At 33.1% G+C, this 21,285-nt stretch overlaps 1 protein-coding gene across 6 annotated transcripts in view; it reads right to left on the reverse strand.

Moving 5' to 3' along the window:
* Positions 1–21,285, reverse strand: part of NBEA (neurobeachin) — a 536,299-nt gene that overhangs the window by 264,927 nt on the left and 250,087 nt on the right. For all 6 annotated transcript variants that reach the window (XM_031465874.2, XM_064493205.1, XM_064493203.1 and 3 more), the window contains 2 exons: positions 18,899–18,963; positions 2,707–2,815 (listed from right to left, as the gene is read on the reverse strand). In XM_031465874.2, the coding sequence (XP_031321734.2) occupies positions 2,707–2,815; positions 18,899–18,963 (174 nt within the window). The remainder of the gene's footprint in view (positions 1–2,706; positions 2,816–18,898; positions 18,964–21,285) is intronic.

Consider the following 21,285-nt stretch of genomic DNA (forward strand, 5'->3'; position numbering starts at 1 on the left):
GTTCTCATGATAATTACTATCTTAAACTTATCTTCCCTAATAACCAGTTGTCCTGTCACCTATCTGTATTCACGCTCATTGGCATTAGCAACATTGCTAATTAATCTCACTATGTATCAAAAAGGTTCAATACAAACATGAAGATGAACATTTCTTAAATCATAAGCTTGATTTTTTTGTATAGGATAAAGTAACTGTAAATTTTAATGTTACCAAGTATGAAATACAACTCATATAACTAGGAAGAAAAGAGTTTCAGTCATCTAAAAAAATATATGTAACGAGTTCACATTCATCATTCCAAAGTAAAAATCTGTTTCATGGAAAGTGTGGACATATTCCTTCCATCTAGCTGTTGACACAGACTACCACCACTAGTCATCTATTTCAGGGAAATAACCCTACAGTAACCTAAGAAGGATTAATTCATCTTCCCATTTATGTTTTTGTACAGGGAATCACCAATTAGTACAATCATCTGCCTCCATAATGAGGTTAATATTTCATTAGCTCATTGGAGAGTAAAATTAAATTTTCATTTTTCTTCCTTAACAGTTACAGTGGTTAACAACAACAACAACAAAAAGCCAAAAAACAAAAACTTAATTGTGAAGTATCCATCTTAAATTAAATATACTTTTTCTCTTAGTTACAGGCTTATGCAAGCGACAGAAATTCCTCAAAAAGTCCTAGTATAAAATGTCATGACTTCTGTAAAATCTTTGTAATTTAAAAGCAGTACATGTGTAGTAAAATACACAAATCAATGTATTGATTAACATGGGTTTAACCTATAAAAAACAAAGAGAAACACTTGGCTTTAAAAGCGATGCACATTCCTTAGTAACAATGGTAATACTCTCAACATTAGGTTTATATTAGTATTTCAGTATGTGTAACATAGTGTAAAAAACCACTGAGTCTTCATGGTCCTTTCACAGCGTCTCTATCTCCCTTAGCTGTGCATCCTCAGTAGGAGTCATCTCATCCCCAAGGGGGTGAACACTGGCGTTAGGGGTGTGTGAAAAAAATCTTACACTTAATGTATGAAGCACAGACGCATATTCAGTACACAAACAGATATCCAGCAAGCTGGTGGTAATAGGATTTCAAGGCAGGGGAGCTATTAGAATGACGACTGACTAAAGTTTTTTCTCGGGGGGCAATAATTTTTTAAAAAGTGGAGAAACACTGCCCTTAGCTTAATATCATCTTGGTTAAATATACGTTAGAGCTTATAACTAATATTTAGATGCTTGAAAATCTATTGTAAATGTTTCTGCATGACAAATATTGGTCTGCTTATATCGCCACAAAACATCTTGATTTTCTTAGTAGAAATATGAGCGACTGAAAACTGATTCTGCAGGGAATTCAGTTAATATTCTAAATCTTATTTACTAACAAAAGTTGAGTTACTTGAACATTCTTATTTTGTCTAGAGTTCTGATATATCTTATACCTAAATGTATTATTCAAAGAACAGGTAACTCAGTCTCTTCTTGCCATCCAGATCACAGCACGGTTCCCTGATAAATACCCGACATTATTTACAGTTGAAGGGACACGAAACTTCACTTTGAGAAATGCTCAATTACTGAAGTACTTTTATCAAAGTTTAAAATATTTGTTTTTGTTTTTTTTTCAAAGTAAAGTTGCTGCAATCCCATATGACAAGTGTGTGCTGCCTCGTCTGACAAACCAAGCAGAGGCCACGGGTATTAAAGCAACAACAGCTATTTCTCTGCCTCATGCTTTTCAGCTAGTCAGGTCAGAGATCACGAGACCCAGGACATCAACTTGCATGGCTAGGAGAGCTGCTACACCGAGATAACAACCTCATCAAAACCGAAACTGTGGGCTCTCGTTTCCAGCCACGCCACCCTTGTTCCCATGCTGCATCAGGAGAATAAACTGGTGGAGTTACTTATTATTTTCAAGGCCACTGAAGCCCAACCTAAGCCAAATACCAGGTTACCTGAATATTTCTGAAACCAATGTTGTTGAACTAAGGCAATACAAATAATGGCAAATAATTATTGACACGTTAGAAATATAAAAATAATATTCTTAATTTAAAAACTATTAGCATGTAATAATACTACAACATCCTTTAGTTTTTGAAATAGAAAGGTAGTTAATTTGTTCTTTACTTAAATGATAGTTAACTTGTACTTAGGATTTTTAAACTATTATATTCCTACATATACATATAGATCTACATATATGTCATATAATCGCATTGCTTCACTTGTCAATAAAATATTAATTATAAAAATGAAATGTGAGCTAAAATGATCTTTGGTCACTCTGAAGATGGATTCATTAATAAATAGTAAATTACTGGATGTTTGGTCAAACTGAGTTTCTTCATATAACCCCTGTGATACCCGTATCTAATGGTGTGTAAAAATATGATTAAAAATTACTAACATAGTTGCATTATAAAATTGTATGTGCCTTCAAGAGTAAGTTAGAACATCAGTCTACCAAGTGGTTAGGCACATGGCAGGAGGGATCTCTTCACACTGCAAATAAGGTAAAAAGAAAAAAGTGCTCTGTGTTTGACACTTAATAAAGTTTTTAAAAACAACTGAAATGCCTTCAGTGAAATTTTCTTCTTAAAGAAAATTTTGTAAGGTTATCATTGGTGATGACTGACTAATAATACAAAAACAGAATTTAATCCACTCCCCAAAACCTTACCTCAAACTCTGCATGTTTATGTACATCCTCTGCTCTCTGTCTGTTCAAAATAAATTCAGCTTCATTTGCAACGCGAACTATATGGTCCTTCATGGCATGGCATAGCAATCTAAAAAGGAAAATACCTTTGGAATTATTATTCCTCATAGCTTTGCTTAATCCAACTTTTTTCAATAATCAAATTTCAGTATGGCAAATTATTAGTTATACATAAATTTTAGATAAATTTAGCTACCTTATACAATTCATATAGTTTAAATTATAATTCACTGACGTTTGAAATAAGCAAGTGTGCATAAAACCTTACAGCAACGTCTCTTAAATACAGTATCTTGTGAACAAACGATTCCGTTAATTCAATAAAGGTAGTTAATGCAATAAAAATCAAGGATTTTTGACACTGTTTTAAAATGATTAAAACAACAGAATTCACTATCATGGAAGTAAATTTTCACACAAAAACTGGATGACCATACATTAGGAAATCTGCAGACTGAATTCTTTAATTAGTACAGATGATACGACTAAATGACATCTGAAATTCACTTCAATGCTAGGATTCTTTAAGACGGCACTGCCTTGAAGTAAGTTCTAAGCAGCACTGATTTCAGGATCGCTCTCAGTAGAAATCTGAGATTTCATTATTTACAGAAACCTCCTCTGTAAATAATGTTGGAGGGCAAACAGTCACATAGATAGTCTTAAACTCAATTACTGAGGGAGCCTAGGAAAAATAAGCTAAAGACTATAACTTAGACTCCAAATACTAACTTCGATGACATCATTAGTCTATATGTTATAGATAGGCTTCAAAAGAGAAGAGAGCGTGAGATATAAGAGTATTTCAATCAGTGGCTTTGTCTAGTGCATGAAGACTGAAGAAAGCCAGAAAGAAATCTGATATGTGCAAATTAGTGCAGATTACAAAATTTAAATAGATTAACAGAAGACAGCAGGAAGGGAGAGACTCATGGTCTGTCTGGTTAATAGTAACTATTGCCGGGATCGAAATAGTGGACTGACTGGCAAAGCCAAAAGACATGGCGGCAGAGGAGGGGTTGGGGTGGGGGAGATTCATGTCTCAGAAACACAAGAGAAATTGTATCAGTTGTCTGAAAGTCTGTCCTAGCTCTGACACTTATGAGTCATAGACCAACTAGTGTATGATGTTTTATATCCATGTATCTTCTTACCTGACTCTTAAGAGTGATTCTCGGTGACCTCATTAGCCATGTGGAAAACCATTCATCACGGTGCCTCACAATTTCCTGATCTTTTTAAGGCGAACTACAAATCCCTAAATCCAAGATTCCCTGTAGAATCTTCATTTCTACCTCACTTCAGGAAATTATTCTACCGGCCATAATCAGCTTCACTCCTTAAATCTTTAAGTCCCCACAATCTACTCTCTGGTTACAATCTCCTACCCTCACAGCTCTCTCCCCTGTTCAAAATTATTACAATAAAAACAAAACAAAAATAAAACCCAAAAAATCCCCATGTCTATTAGCGGTTAGTCCCAACTTCCTCTCCTTCCTTCCCTTCAATCACCTGGCAACCAATAATCTACTTTCAGTGTTCACAGATTTGCCTAGTCTGGACAGTTCATATCAAAGGAAACACGCAATATGTGGCCTTAGTTTCTGGCTTCTTTCACTCAGCGTAATGTTTTCCAGGTTCATCCATGTTGTTGCATATATCAGTACTTCATTCCTTTTTATGGCTAAATAATATTTCATTGCATGTTTATATCATATTTTGTTTATTCATTCATCAGTTGGTAAACATTTGCTTTTTCCTACGTTTTGGCTATCATGACTAACTCTGTTATAAACTTTTGGGTACAAGTTTTGTGTGCACAGATGTTTTCAGTTCTTTTAGGTATATACTGAAGAGTGGAATTGCTGGGTCATACAATAATTCTATGTTTAACTTGTTTGAGATTGCCAAACTGTTTTCTATTGGATGTATCATTTTCCACTCCCACCAACAACTGTGACAATTACAGGTTCCAGTTTCTGCACAACCATCCCAATGTATGTTACTGTTCATTTAAAAAAATTATACACATTCTAGTGAGTGTGAAGTGGTATCTCATTGTTTTGATTTGTATTTTCTTAATGACTAATGATGTTCAGTATCTTTTCATATGCTCATTGGCCATTTGTATATCTTCTTTGGAGAAATGTCTATTGAAATCTTCTGCTTAATTTAAAAATATTTGTCATTTTATTGTTGAGTTGTAATAGTCCTTTATATATTCTGGATACCAGACCCTTATCAACACATGATTTGCAAATATTTCCCCCAATTCTTTGGATCATCTTTTCACCTTCTGATAATGTTCTTTGATGCACAAAAGTTTCCAGTTTTGATGACTATCAATTTATCTTTTTTTTTCCTGCTGTTTGCTTGTGATTTTGAGGTCATATCTAAAAAAAATTACCTAATCCAAGGCCACGCAGATTTTCACCTATGTTTCCTTCTAAGAGTTTTAAAATTTTAGTTCTTACATGCAGATCTGTTACATATTTTAAGTTAATTTTTGCATATAGTGTGAGGAAAGGGTCTTGACTCACTCTTTTGCATGTAGGTATCCAGTTGTTCTGGTACTATCTGTTGGAAAGACTATCCTTTCCCCATTTCAGTTAGTTGGCACTCTTTAAAGTTGATTGACCATGAATGTATGGGTTTATTTTTGGACTCTTAATTCTATTAAATTGGTCTGTTACATATATCCTTATTCAATATCACACTGTCTTGATGACTGCAGCTTTTCTAGTGAGTTTTGAAATCATGAAGTGAGTCCACTGATTCTATTCTCCTTTTTCAAGAATGTTTTGGCTATCCTGTGTCCTTTGCAATTCCATATGAATTTTAGGATATGTTGTAAATTTTTGACAAAAAGACAGCTGAAATTTTGATAGGATTTTATAGAATTTGTAGATAAATTTGGGAGTATTGACATCTTAAACATTAAATTTTCTAATCCAGTAACATGGGAGGTCGTTAGATATATTTATAGCTTTTTTTCCCCAAAGATATTTTGCAGTTTTCAGTACACAAATCTTGAACTTGTTTGGTTAAATGTACTCATTAGAATCTTTAAAAAAAATTTATAACTAGTCAAATAACATAACATACAATTTACCATCTAACCATTTCTAAGTGTGCAATTCAGTGGCATTAGGTACATTCATATCATTTTGCTATCATCATCATCCATCAATCCATTCATCATTCATCTTGCAAAATGAAAACTATGTACCTATTAAACAATAACCTCCCCATTACCCTATCTTCCACCTCTATGGCCCTGGCAACCACCATTCTACTTTCTGTCTCTATGAGTTTGACTATTCTAGGTGGCTCAAGCAAGTGAAATCACACAGTATTTGTCCTTTCATGACTAGCTTATTTCATTTGGCATAATGTCCTGAAGGTTCACTAATGTAGCCCATGTTAGAATTCCCTTCCTTTTTAAGGCTAAATAATAGTTCGTTGTATGTATACGTCACAATATGTTTATTCGTTCATCTGTCAACAAACAGTTTGCTTCAGCCTTTTGGCTCTTGCAAATAAATGGGTGTACAAAGATCTTTTTGAGTCCCTGCTTTTAATTCTTATGTGTATATAATTAGAAATGGAATTGCTGGATTATATGGTAATTTTAATTTTTTGAGGAATTTCTGTATTCTTTTCCATAGCGGCTGCTCCATTTTATAATCCTACCAACAATATACAAGGGTTCAACATCTTCACAAACACTTGTTATTTTTTGTTTTTTGTTTGACTGTTATTTGTTTTACAATAACTATCATAATGGGTGTAAGGCAGTATCCCAATGTGGTTTTGATTTGCATTTCTATGATTAGTGATGTTAAGCACCTTTTTATGTGCTTATTAATATTTTTAAAATTTTGTTATTATAAACAGAAACATTTTCATAATTTTACTGAGTCTGTTTTAGCACTGTTTATGTTTCTAAATTTTTTTTTTCATTTCATCTAGGTTACCTAATTTGTTGGCATATAATTATTTATAATACTCCTTATAATCCATTTTTCCTTTTGTAAGGTTGGTAATACTGTTCCCACGTTCATTCCTGATTTATTTATTTTAGGATCATCTTTTTTGTTTTTTCTTGGTTATTCTAGCTAAAGTTTTATCAGTTTTTTTGCTCTTATCAAAGAACAAGCTATTGACTTCATTGATCTTTTCTATTATTTTGATATTCTCTACTTTGTTTATTTAAACTGTCATCTTTATTACTTCCTTTCTAAAGATTGCTTTAAATTAGTTCTCTTTTTCTAGTTTCTCAAGGTGGAAGTTTAGGTTACTGATTAAAGATCTGTATTCTTTTTAAAAAGTACTTTACAGCTCCAAAATTTCTAAACTCTATACTTCTGGATTATATGGTAATTTTAATTTTTTGAGGAATTTCTGTACTCTTTTTAATAATTTCTATTTTCACTGATACTCTAAATTTGGTTAAATAATGTTCTCATATGTTCTTTTCTTTCTTTAGACATATTTCCTTTAATTCATGGAATATATTTTAAATAGTTAATATCCTTGTCTAGAAAGTCTACTGTCTACTTCCTTAAGTGCAGTTTCTGTTGATTTTTTGAAAATTTGACATTTTTAATATTATAATATGGCAACTTTTGAAATCTGATTTTTCCCTCTCCCCAGCACTTGTTTTCTGTTATTATTTGTTGCCTGTAGTTGAACTGACTTTTCTAAACTAATTTTATTAAGTCTGTAGTCTTATTCATGTGTGGTTACTGAAGTCGCTTTTTCATTATCTTAGTGGCAGCTAATGATTAGGCAGAGATTTCCTTCAATGCCTAGATCCAGAAATGTCTCCTAGACTTTCCCCAGGAGCTATGTATGTGTCTGGACAGCCCTTGAACACTCAGCCAGGCAGGTTTCAACTCTACCTTTGCATTTACTTTCTGCTTCCATAGAGTCCCAATGTCAGCAGAAGGTGAGAGTTTAGAGCCTTCTCAGGTTTTTCCAAAGCATGAACACAAAGTTAAGCATGTGCATGGCCCTTTAGATTTCCAGGAATATGTCAGAGCTTTTCAAAGCACTTGGGTACATCTCATTCCCCTGTTGTTCCTCTCAGGTTTTTTGGATTGTCTATCATTTGCCTCAACTGTTATCTATCAGCTCTGGGAGTGGTAACCGAAGACATTAGCCTATAAGTATTTTCAATAAAAGCCCTCAGGACAGCAACTATTTTTTTTAAACTATAGGACAGTTCTAAATTAGGCAAAATAAGACAAATCTTTTTCTGGGGGGGGAGAGGAAGGTAATCAGGTATACTGATTTATTTATTTTTTTTACAGGAGGTACCGGGGAGTGAACGCAGGACCTCGTGGATGCTAAGAAAGCACTCTACCACTTGAGCTATACCCTCCCCTAAAAATAAGACAAATCTTTTAAGCCATTCTTCCAGGGAGTCACCAGACAGATCAAAATAAGTAAGTGATTAAAATTCTTTGCTGATGATGTCTCTTTTGCTCTCTCTGGTACAGTGCTTGTAATGTGTGCTATTTTTTATGGTTTCCATGGAGTTGAGGAGCAAAGGATGGGACTAGAGTAAGTCAAAATGTCACAAAATTACTCCACCATCATCCCTCATAATTTAAAAAAAATATTTCTCTTGCATATACAATTACTGAGAATTCTTTTTTTCAACACTTTGAAAGTAGTAAGTTACTTTCTTCCAGCTTTTTTGGTTGCCATTATTCTAATTTTTTCCTTTTTATAGATGATCAGTTCTTTACTTCTGAGTGCTTTTACCTCTTTATCTTTGGCATTGTCCAGTTTCAGTATCATGCATTTAGCATGGATTTCTTTGTATTTATCCTACTTGAGGTACATTGTGATTCCTGTATCACTATATTCATGCTTTCAATCAGCTCTTAAAAATTCACACCATCTTTTAAAGCATTTCATTTCCCCTACTCTGTATTTTTTGCCTTCTCAATTCTGATGATTTGTAAGTTAAACTCTGTATCTCTTAATTTCACTTTCATTTTTCATTTCTCTCCCTTCCTGCAAACAGTACTTTCTGAACAAGAGGCAATATGTCCAATTGTTTTTTCCATTATTTACTATTTCCTATTATTAAAAATGCTGATGAGAACTTATTAACTTGATTTTGTGTCCTATAATTGGTCAAGATAATAGTTTAAAAAATATTGGTGAGAAGAATCCTTCCTTTTAGCTTAACCATGGGCCAAATAATCAAGCTCCTAGCTTAAGTTTGAGAGTCTAATTAAACAGCTCAGAGTTGTAATGTCCAGGAGAATAACAACCAACACTAAGAGGTATACAAAACTCTGAAAAGTGATGGAATAGGGATTGTGAGTTGAGAAAAAGTGGCTCAAAATCAGAGATGTGGCAGTGACTAAAGAGAAGAAAGCTAGCTAAAAGCTTTTTTATTCTAAAAGCCATTTTACTCTATTTAACTTCTAATAATAGGAATGAAGAAACATGGATTAATTATATGAAAGAACATTTTGGACAAAAATTTGGAAGCAAATGAAGCATAACGTCGTAAGTAGCCACAATAAAGCACAATGATGCCAGGAAGAAATGTGTGCTCTATGACCTTCTCTTTGATAAATTTCCCAAGCTCTTCTGTGCTCCTTCAATGGTATGGGTCCTTTTCCAAGGGAAAAGGACAACAGTGTTGCAAATACTATAAATAGAAGTCCCAATAAGAGCGTTTTCCTTGATTAAAAAATACAATTTCTACGGCTGAATCTACCAGTATAAATTCTAGGAACTAGACAATAAAGCAATCTAAAACACATTTCCTTTGGAAAAGAAAGGCGACACTAAGTAACACATGGCTTTTATCTTTACTTTTCCCACTTGTAAGTAGTGCAATGCCCCAGGAAGCCTCTAAGCAGGTCATTATCACCACTCTGTCCTACTACTTGTGTGCATGTGTATGTTAGTGTTCTGCATAAAACGTGCTATAGACAGAGGGAGCAGTGACACACTGTATTGCGAACACAGAAGACTCACTGGTGCTTCTAATGGGATGTGTAAAGTAATCTAGTTTCTTCAACCTCCTTTGTCCATAGCCTTCAAAACCCAGCCCAAATGCCACTTAAATAAATAATAATCAAGGCAAATGTTCATTTCTTGAGTCCTTACTATGTGCCAGGAACATTGAGAATTATTTACCAGACTAAGTGCATTATAGGTATCATTTTATTGGATTTTTCCTTCATTTGATATCTTATTAGATAAGCATAATTAGACCCATTATACATATGAAGAAACTAAGGCTTAGAGAGATTAAGTAACTTGCCCAAAGTCACACAAACAGGCAACTGTGTTTAACTTGTTTGGGAAATGTGGCTTCTGACAGGGCATTCCAGAGTGAGAAAAGGCAAGGGACACACAGTTAGGCAGTCATTCACTCAACAATATTTCATCGAGGGCCTTCTTTGTGGTGGCAAATGACAATGGAATGTAAGTGTGACATAAGGGTACTTTAGCAGTAAACAGAGGGTGCCTAGTTCAGTGCGGGGAGGTAGGGAAGGCCAGGTAAGCAAAAGCCTTGCAGGTTATGGTACAGGACTTTACAAGTAATGAAGCACTACTGTAGGGTTTTGTTTTGCTTTTTAAGTCAGGTTTATTGAGGTATACTTTACATACAATAAGGTTAACTCTTTCTAAATGCAGTTTGATGAGTTTTGACAAATGCATATTTAAGGCAGCCATCATCAGAATCAAAAACATTACCATCACCCGAGGATATTCCTTTGTGCCTTTTATCTGCCATTCACAAGAATGAGGGGACTGTTTTCTGTCCCTGTAATTTTGTCTTTTCCATAATGTCATATAAATGGAATCATATAGTATGTCTTTGCGCTTTGGCTTATTTAGCTTCACATAAATACTTTTAAGTTCTATGTATGTTGTGTGTTATCAGTAGCTCAAACCTTTTTATTGCTGAGTAGTATTTCATATAATGATATACTTTTATCAATTTACCAGCTGATGGACATTTGGGTTATTTCCTGTCTGTGGCTATTATGAGTAAAGCTGTTATGAACACTCACATATAGGCCTTACTGTGCACTTATATTTTCATTTATTTTAGGAAAATACCTAGACTTGAAATTATTAGGTTACATGCTAAGTGAATGTTTAACCTTATAGGATACTGACAAATGGGGTGTACCATTTTGCACTCCCACCAGCAAGGTATAGGTGTTCCACTGGCTCCACATCCTCACCAAGGCTTAGTGTTGCTGATCTACTAAATTACCCCAGTGTAGTAGATACATAATGTTATCTCACTGTGGTTTAAAAGTGAATTTCCCAACAGAAAACTATGTGGAGCATCTTTTCATCTGCAGATTGGCCATTGGTGTACTTTCTTCAGTGCAGTGTCTGTTCAAATCATACACCCAATTTACATTGGGTAGTTTGTCTTTTTATTATTGAGTTGTAAGATCATCTCTCTTCCCTTCTATTGATCTATTTGTGTACTTTTACAAAAATCCTCCAACCCTGTTCTTTTTCAGTTTGTTTTGGCTGTCATAAATCCTTTGTATTCTCACAGAAATTTAAAAATCAGCTTGCTGGTTTCTACCAAAAAAACAAAAAGCCTGCTGGAGTATTGATTAGGTTTGAGTCTATAGATCAGTTTGTGGAGAACTAACACTTTAATCCTATTGGGTCTTCTGATACATGTACACAATATATTTCTGTATTTATTTGTTTTTAATTTTTTTGCAGAAATATTCTGTAGTTTTTAATTGTACAAGTCTTTCACATATTTTACTAAGTACATCCCTAAGTATTTCATGTTTTTGATACTATCATAATGGTTTTATTTAAATTTCCAGTATTTCACATATATTATAAGTGTTACAATTTATTTCTTAATATTGACCTCATATCCTGCGGCTTTGTTAATTCACGTATTAGTTCTAGTAGCTTTTTTTTCAGGCAACTTAGAATTTTCTACTTGCCTGATTTAACTTGCTAAGACATCCAGCCCGATGTTCAACAGAAGCAGTCAATAAGAACATCCTTGACGTGTTTTTGTTCTAGAGGGAAAGAATTTAGTCTTTCACCATTGAGTAGGATGTTAGCTGTATGTTTCTTGTAGATACCATCTGTTGCATGGAGAGAGTTTAATTTCTAGATTACTGAGAGTTTTTATCATGAATAGATGCTGAATTTTTCAAATGTTTTTTCCTACATCTAATAAAATATCCATGTATATTTTTTCTTTTTTAATCTGTTGATACGGTATTTCACATTGATGAATTTGTTTTGATTATCAAACCAACTTTGCATTCTTGGGATAAACACCTCTTGCTCTTGATGTAATCTTTTTCATATATTGCTGAATTTGATTTTCCAAATGTTGTCAAGGATTATGACACCTATATTTATGGTTTGTATTGGTCTGTAATTTCCTTACTTGTAATGTCTTTGGTGTTGTTATCAGGTCTCATAAAATGAGCTGTATAGTGTTACCTACTCTTCTGTTTCTAGAAGACTTTGAGTGTAATTAGTATCATTTCTTCCTTAAATGATTGGTAGAAATATGTATATTTTTAACATCAATCTGCTCTTAAGTGAGTGAAGTCCATTGTTTTTCTTACATTGTGCTAAGAATGAAAAAATCTGAACTTTGGAATAATGGACTGTTTATTTTGGAGTCTCATTTTTAAGTATGAGTAATTCTTTTTAAAAAATATGTCAAAGTTCCATATTCTTTGTGATACAGAAATAAACTTTATAAAATAAGCAGTAATAAGAAGATTATTGGTCATCACTTAAAAATTAGGAAAACTTTGACTCTATTTAAATAATATAAAGCTCAAAGAGAGATTATAATGTTTAAAATAAAATTATGTCCATATTTGCTTTATTAGATAATAAAGAATATAAATGTATTTTCTATTGTTTTAAATCTTAATTTTCACACAAAAAGCTAGGGTTGATTTTTTCTTTTTATCCCACACAGTGTGTCTATACTTATTTAGGTCCTGTCTCCTAAAAGACGCCTTCCACTATCATTGGTGTCCACTGAAACAGGTCCTTCTTCTAAAGTCAATGCAGTTTTTATATCACTATTTTGTACTTGGTTATACATTGTCTATGACATTTTGAACTGTTTAATTTTTTTCTGCATGTAAATCCTAACTTCTCAATTACAAATTACTTGGAGATGAAGATCAGATATAAAATGTATTTGTATCACTGCTAAAACTAATGAATATTTCATTAGTATTTTTTCAGGGTTTTATTTTCTGTATGTACTGTAATTACATAGGTGTTAAGTACTTCAGGAATGCCTGTACAGGTATTACACTACCTTTGGTAATTAGAAAATAACAACCATGTCCAGCTTGGACTGTGACTTTTTGTAACAGTCATGTTATAACATAAGTAATCTGATTTTTCACATGTTGGTCTGTACACAGCAACTGAGGGATATAAATCATCTTTGTATCCTTACTTTACCAACATGGGAACTAAACAGCCTATAATCAATGCTTCAATTCTCTGGAAACCTTGGTAAGAGTTTCTAGACTTACGGCTCAGGCCATGACTATATTCTTGTCTTATCTGGCTTGCTCAACCAATTCCTTTTCCTTTCACCTTTAGTGTATGCTTGGACTGACCACATACACTATACCTTCATATTAGCATTGGTTCTCCTGTTAGTTTACTTCTCCCTGTATCTGTTCTTTAAACAACATACCAGCCACCCAATGCAAAGGCCAACTCTACTTTCCTCGTTGCCAACTGATCCTGGTTGTGTCAGAATGGTGCAGAAAGTAAATTAAAGTTTTCTAATATAGACATGGATCATTTGAATCTCAGCTGGCATTTGTTTGCAATAATAAGCTAAGAAAAACAACAACAACAAAAAACCTATATGTCTCTAAAGAAATGAGGGAAATAAGGCACAGAAATTATTATACCAAAGATAGGGTTCTCTCTGCCCTTTTTTTGTTCTTAAATGCAAAGAACTATGAGTGTTTTATAAAATATTACTTAACTCTCACCAAAGTTAAAATAATGGTGCCCAGAAGGAAACTATATTTAAAGTTCTCAAAGAAAGAAAAATCTCAATACACATGCATATGTAGTATATTTTAAACATGGTTAAAAATGTAATTCAAATAAACTTACAGTCACTAATTTTGAAATGTATTTCCTTTTTACTTGAAATCTAGCCATTATCAAATGGGACTTGGTTATTTTAGTTTTAGGTAAATAGCATTTTATTTATTATCAATGTCTAAAATTATAAGTCTATAAATTAGCAATTTTGTTTAAAATCTATATAATTAATTTTGTAAAAGCATAGTTTTTTTAAACCTATTTGTTTAGAAAACTTAACATGTTTAATAACTTACTAAATGTGTAAAATGAGTAACATAGTAGTAAGAAAAAGGTATAGATCAAACATTTCATGAAAAAAATACAGAGGAAACTGTTTTCTAGGAGTTCCCAGGTTTCTTGGTTCAAAATTTAATCAGAATCTCAACTCTAAGAAAAAAGTTTCTTTATCTTTCAGTTTCGGTTCTATTTTTTCAACACAGTTTTGGTGAAATCAAGTTGAAACAAACTCAAGGAATCCAAGCTTATTTAATTATTAAATAGCATTTGTTAAATTAAAGAGGATATTCAAGTTTGGGCCACATGATCACTGAAGAATTATACTTGGATGCACAATGCTTCTCTTCTTCAAAACCTAAGAAATTCAGGGTATATATTTTTCCCTATTTTAAAGGACGAAACAAAAAAGTGTATTCTTGTGAATCACAGATTAAATTCAGCGCTACACAAGAATACATTCTGGCTGGTTATGAATATTCATTACTTACATCCTATATGCTTCCATAAGAGTGATAAAGGTTTATTTTAGGCAGATGATTAATTTATTTCCAAAGATCACTCAAATTCCATAATTTAAAAGTCTTTCTTATTTGCTTTACAGTTCAATTCATATTTTAATAATTTAAAATCCAATTATTATTGCCAAGATATTATAGGCAATTTTACATCCCATTAACCTTGCTTTGTTTTAATTATAAAGATCCTTTGTTAGATTCCTCTAAATGATCCAGTTTATAATTTCAGCCTGTCCTAGGGAGTACTTTAATTCAGCTGCACATTCATCAACTGTTTTTGTCCTGTTAATTGTAGACAACTGCACAATTGCTTTCTCCAGCTATGATTGATGAATTATATTTGTGAGTGTAGCTGTTAAGTAGGATAAACATTTATAACAATTTCCACTTAAAGATTTTTATCTTCATTCCCACAAGGACATTGGTAATTAAAGACTGATATTCTAACAACCAAGAGGAATATTTTTTATATATTTCATTTTACACTATTAGAAAAAGTTAAGAAAATGTATGTCCATACAAATGAGATAGAAGTGTGTGTAAAGAATCTAATTTGTTTCTAACACAAAGTTGGCATCAACAAATAGAAGCCAGATAAACAGAGTAATGTGTCTTTACTGTAACTACACTCCAACTATCTAAACATGGTATTTTTTTTTGATCTGGAATTCCCAGTTCAAATTTATAAAGAGAAGGGTCTAAACTGAAAGGAAATGGACTAAGGATGAGAGTTAGCAAAATCCTGAATATAAATTATATGCAGTAACAAAACATAACCAAAAACCTTCCATTTTTAAGTGTCTATATTGTAGCAGTTGTAATCAATGTCATACATTACTTGCAACCTTCAGAGAAACAGGGCAAAATGTGAAACGATGTCAGAAGGAGATTGTGTTACATGCCTAGAGTCTGACAGTTTATCAACAGAAGAACTGGTATTTGAACTTGGTGCAAATAATATACATATGCTACATATTATAATAGGCGCTGTGGAAACAGCCTTAAAAATACACTATAAATAAACAGGCACTAACACTGACATTGTTTCACATCTTGCCTCATTTCTCTGAAGGTTGGAAGTAATATAAGGGTTTGGACAAATGTAAAATGATACGTATCCCACTATTATAGCATCATACAGAGTAATTCCCTGCCCTGAAAATTCTCTGTGCTCTGCCTAGTCATCCCTCCCTCCCCCTAATCCTTGGCAAGCAGTAATCTTTTTACTGTGTCCACAGTTCTGCTCTTTCCAAAATGGCAGTTAGAATCATATAGTAGCCTTTTCAGATTGGCATCTTTCATCTAGTAATATGCAATTAAAGTGACTCCATATCTTTTTATGGCTTGACAGCTCATTCCTTTTTAGTGCTAATTAATAAATATTCCATTATCTGGATGAATCACATAAATAAATATTTACTTATCCATTCACCTACTAAAGGGCATCTTGGTTGCTTCCAAGTTTTGGCAGTAAACATCCACGTGTAGGTTTTTGTGTGAACATAAGTTTCTAACTCCTTTGGGTGGATACCAAGGAGCACAACTACTATATCCTATGGTAAGAGTGTTTAGTTTTATAAAAAATCACCAACCTGTCTTCCAAAGTGGCTGTACTATTCTGCATTCCCACCAGCAATGAATGAGAACTCCCACTGCTCCACATCCTCACCGGCATTTGGTGCAGTCAGTGTTCTGGATTTTGGCCATGCTAATGTATCTGTAGTGGTATCTGATTGTTGTTTTAATTTACATTTTCCTGATGACATATGATGTGGAACATCTTCTCCTATGCTTATGTTTCATCTATTTATCTTCTTTGGTCAGGAGTTTGGTAAGGTCTTTGGCTCATTTTCTAATCTAATTGTTTGTTTTCTTATTGCTGAGGTTTAAGAGTTCTTTATATACTGTAGGTAACAGTCCTTTATCAGATGTTTCTTTTGTAAATATTTTCTCCGGGTCGGTGGCTGTCTTCTCATTCTCTTAATATTGTCTTTTGTAAAGCAGAAGTTTTTCCTTTTAATGAAGTCTAGCTTAGCAATTCTTTCTTTCATGGATCATGCCATTTGTATTATAACTAAAAAGTCATCACCAAACACAAAGTCATCTAGACATTTTCCTATGTTATCGTCTACAAGTTTCATAGTTTTCCCTTTTACATTAGGTCTGTGATCCACGTTGAGTTAATTTTTGTGAGGAGTATAAGGTCTGTGTCTAGATTACTTTGGTGCCTGTGGATGTCCAGTTGTTCCAGCACAATTTGTTGAAAAGATGATCTTTATTCTACTATATTGCCTTTGCTTGGATACACATTTTGAAAACCCTGATAATCCCACCAATGGAAGAATGCACCCATCCAGATGAGGCTAAGTGCCCTGCCTTCTACTTGCTTTAACACCTATCCCAGCTCTATCACTGCATCCTTGTGTTACTGTACGTGCTGGTCTAATGTTTGTCTTTCCCTCTAAACTTAGAAACATATTTGTCTTATTCACTTCTCGATTCCCAGCTCCTAGAATAGTATTTGGTACGTAGTACTGAATAGACACCTGCTATGGTAATGTACACATGGTATGTTCTTGTGTATTTACAGCTAACCAAAATTCAGTGTTTGTTTAAAAATTATCTTTGTTGGAGGAACAATTAGTATAAAAAATGAAAACAAATCTAGAATGGCAGAAGGAACATTATGGTAAGCATTTTTGAGGCTTTTATGAATTTTTTTTAATTATAACTCTTTTCTATAATTCCAATTTCTTTCCTAAAACAAAACAAAATAAACCCCAAACACTATGACTGATCAACAAAACAGTTTCAAAAGCTAAAAAATCTCTGTTGGCAAATTTTTCACTCATCTCCTTTTCTAAGACAATAACTATAATCTTAACCTTAATGCTGAAGGTTCAGTCTGCTAACTCTTCAGGGTTACTGATGACAACAAAATTTTTGTTTTTTACTTCACAGTTGAAACAAATTAGCAAAACTAGCATGTATGTGAAGTGAGAGATTTCTATACGTCAATGAGCTAGCTGCCTGGACAAAAAAACTTTTTTTCTATTTTATCATTGCCTGAAGATGGGTAATAATAATTACCAATTCTTACCACAATAAAGTTTTCTAAGAACTATAGGGTATTATTATTTTTTATTTATTTTATTTTTTATTTTATTATTCTTCTTCCTGTTATAAAAGAAAACTGATATTTTCCTGTATCATTTTCTTGGCAGTGAATGCAAATTTATTTTAATATATAGAGTTATAATATCATGATTAAAAATAATTCAATCATGAAATATCTAAATAAGAAATACAAAATAAAATGAATTGTTATGAAAACAGAGACTATTTCTCAGAATATAATGCAGTGATGGAAAAAATACTAAATTGCACTTAAGTTAATTTTTTAAAATAGGTTTTTATAGCATATACAGATGGAGTATCTTGCAAAATATTCTTTCACAACACCTCCCTTGAAAAATATTAAGTTTTATATAGAGTAATATTATTTCCTTATCAACTTAATTAAACATGGTTTCAAATAAGAAATAGATTATGTCAAATCTTCCGTCATTATTTTCCAAAGAATGCACAATATCACAGAAGAAACTCAAGTTTTATAGGATGCAGGTCTTTCGCTATAGAAGCTGTACATGTTACATGTCAAAATGGTGACAGTAACATCTGTCTTAATGTATCCATTGCCAATAAATTATTAGAAACATCACAGTGAACAACAGTCTATCATAAAGTGATAAATGCAATAAATAGGTTCAAACATAATTTCACCTACAATATCATTTTAACAATGGTATAAATAAATTCCGAACCAGACATACAGTTCCTATATTTGCCGTCCCTCACGGTTTTAGTTGGATCCCAGCTAGCATGACATGTTGGAAAACTATTTCACATGAACTGAAATGGGCTGAGGGAGCAAAGACAGAGTACGGCTCTGAAAACAGATGGGGTGGCAGATGGGACTGCAAACTGGGTTCACTTGATCTGCGTAAAACAACTTTACTACTTGGTAAGACGTGGCTCAGATCTCATATAAATCTTATAAACTTTGTCCCTTTATTTCATACATGCTTCCTCCCCAATAAATATATTTAACATTTAAAGCTTTGTTCCTTTAAAGCTTAAGTGTCTGTGTGATAAATTATTTAACAAAAATATATTTTCTTACACATTTTGGGAACAGATGGCAGGAAAGAGCAGTTGCCCAGTGGAATAAAATGTACACTGACTAGTTGTCTAAAAATTGTAAAATTAATTACCTTCCTTCATTGATGAGTTCAATAAATGCAAGTCCTGCATTCTTCTGAATAGAATTTTGCCATTCCTAAAAGGAGAAAGCAAACCAAGTGTAAGAAAAATGAGCATGTACATGAAAGTAACATCTGGTTTAAGGATCATGTTGTTGCTAATAACTTCCACGTGATAGTATTTATAAGTCTTTCTAAAAAATTTTTAACAAATGTTATTTTGTAAGAAATCACATTTTTAAAAGCAGCCCTGTAATACTTAGTTTAAAAGGTGTTTTCTGAATTCCTAGTAAATTCCAGGCTTGATGCAGACTGAGATAGAAAGTGCGATCACAGGGACAGAGGGCTCTCAGCTCAAAGCTTCCTTCCAGAAGAGACCAAATGATCAGTAATGGAATGACCCAGGGACCAGAAGCATTTGGGATGGAAAACTCCAGTCTCTAATACAGAGATTTTTCTTGTGATTGTAAGATGAAAATGAGAAATATAAACAATGTATTTAGATTGATTTGGCAATAAAAGGTTCCAGTGACATGCATTCCAAATGACTGAAGAGTACATAGAAAAAATGTTACAAATTAATTCTTTTGAAATCTGTAAAAAAAAAAAAAAAAAGAAAAGAAAAAACTTAATATTAAAATTTTATCCAAATGCCATCTCTCTTTGCTGATTTAGATTAAAATGTATTTGTGCATCTGGCAGTTTCCTAGTTTCATCCTCATGAATACAAGTGACTGTTATATAATATTTTGAATTAGGAAAGTATATTGCTCAGTTTACACTCATTCTATGGCATATTTAGCATAAGTTTTAAACAATTTTTGTTATTAATTTATTATAGTGATTTCATTTTTGGGGTCTTTTAATTAAGCTGGTAAATCAAAATTTTTTGGATTAAAACATATCCCTTTCAATAGTACTATAAATAAAAACTTGCTTACTACATTTTTATTAAAAATCCTTCTTGATCACTCATGCCCCTCATCTATAGACTTTTCCTCCATGCTTTTCTACTAATAAAGTGCTGGCCATGAATTCATCTTCATGAAACACAGTCTCCATGTCAACCCGTCACTCTACTCCTGATCACATTCCCTTTGAAGGCTCTGCACACGTGCTGGGAATAAATGTGGTTCCCAAACTTAGGTACTTGGTAAGTAAATAATCCCTGTTCTAAGTAAATTTTTGAAGAAATTAGAAGAACAAATCCCGAATCTACATTTTCCCAGGAAAAAGAATCAACAATTTGGAAAAAGGGATGTGGTCGTCTGGGGACAATAATGACCTTTAAAAAGGCCTAAATAACTCTGTTTTTAGCAAAGCCATAGTGTTTTAGCTACCATAACTTTGACCTGAAATTAATCCAAATGACAAGATCATTACTGCATTTTACAGGCCTTATTAAAACTTCCAAATAATTTCTGTTGAAAACAATTATAGGCAGTACTTTTCCCCACATTTTAACAAAGTAACTTACTACCATCCTCATACGTTTTGTATATTCCCATTACATACAATCTATTTATTGAAAAACAATATCCCACACAATATGCAAATTTCTCAGGAATACTTGACATTAGCTATCATATTAGCTAAAGAGAAAACTGATTCTTATGTAACAAGAATCATGCCACTCTGAAGAGCAGGTTCTCACAACTTTTTAAACATGATATTCTTTATGATGCTGTTGTACACCAAGTCTCTTTTATCAATACAAACTTCTCACGTGAATAGGATTTTCAAGAAGATATTTCACAAAGGACATATTCAGGTATTACATACCCATCCCAAATTATTCTGTGTCTAAAAGATCACAGTCTGACATGTTTTAAAAACCTCTGTTCTGATCAAACAAATAAGCTGTGGCGGTGCCTTCAGCCCATGAGATGCTAATCTGAAACTGCTGATAGAGGAACTTGGAAATAAGCGTGAGCTAAGTTACAGGTACTAGAGGTTAAAGACTGTGAAAGCCAACGGAAGTGTATGACTGCAAGACTTCATTCAAGAAATTAGTTTTAGAAGCAAAAAGAGGAAATAATAGGAGACTGTTTTATGTATCTTTCCAGAAGAGAGACAACAAGCACCTAACCTAGTATTCAAATAGGGAAATGGAAAGTAAGAGACATTACAAAGGAGAGAGGCCAGACTGGATGAGAAACCAGATTTTAGGGCTAACGTAGAAGACTGGAGTCTAATGAGGTTACCATGGTTTTGACATGGATGACTGGGAGAACGGTAATATTATTATGAAAATATTCAAGAAGAAGGGTACACATTTGGGAAAAATTGTAAGGTTGCCTTAAGTTTATGTCTCTTGAATTTAGAATGATGTTAGTATACCAAAGAGGACTGTAGAATTTGAATTATTTACAAAGAAGTATTAACCGAGGCACAGCATT

This window comes from Camelus dromedarius, chromosome 13 (assembly GCF_036321535.1).
Source record: "Camelus dromedarius isolate mCamDro1 chromosome 13, mCamDro1.pat, whole genome shotgun sequence".
Classification (NCBI taxonomy): domain Eukaryota; kingdom Metazoa; phylum Chordata; class Mammalia; order Artiodactyla; family Camelidae; genus Camelus; species Camelus dromedarius.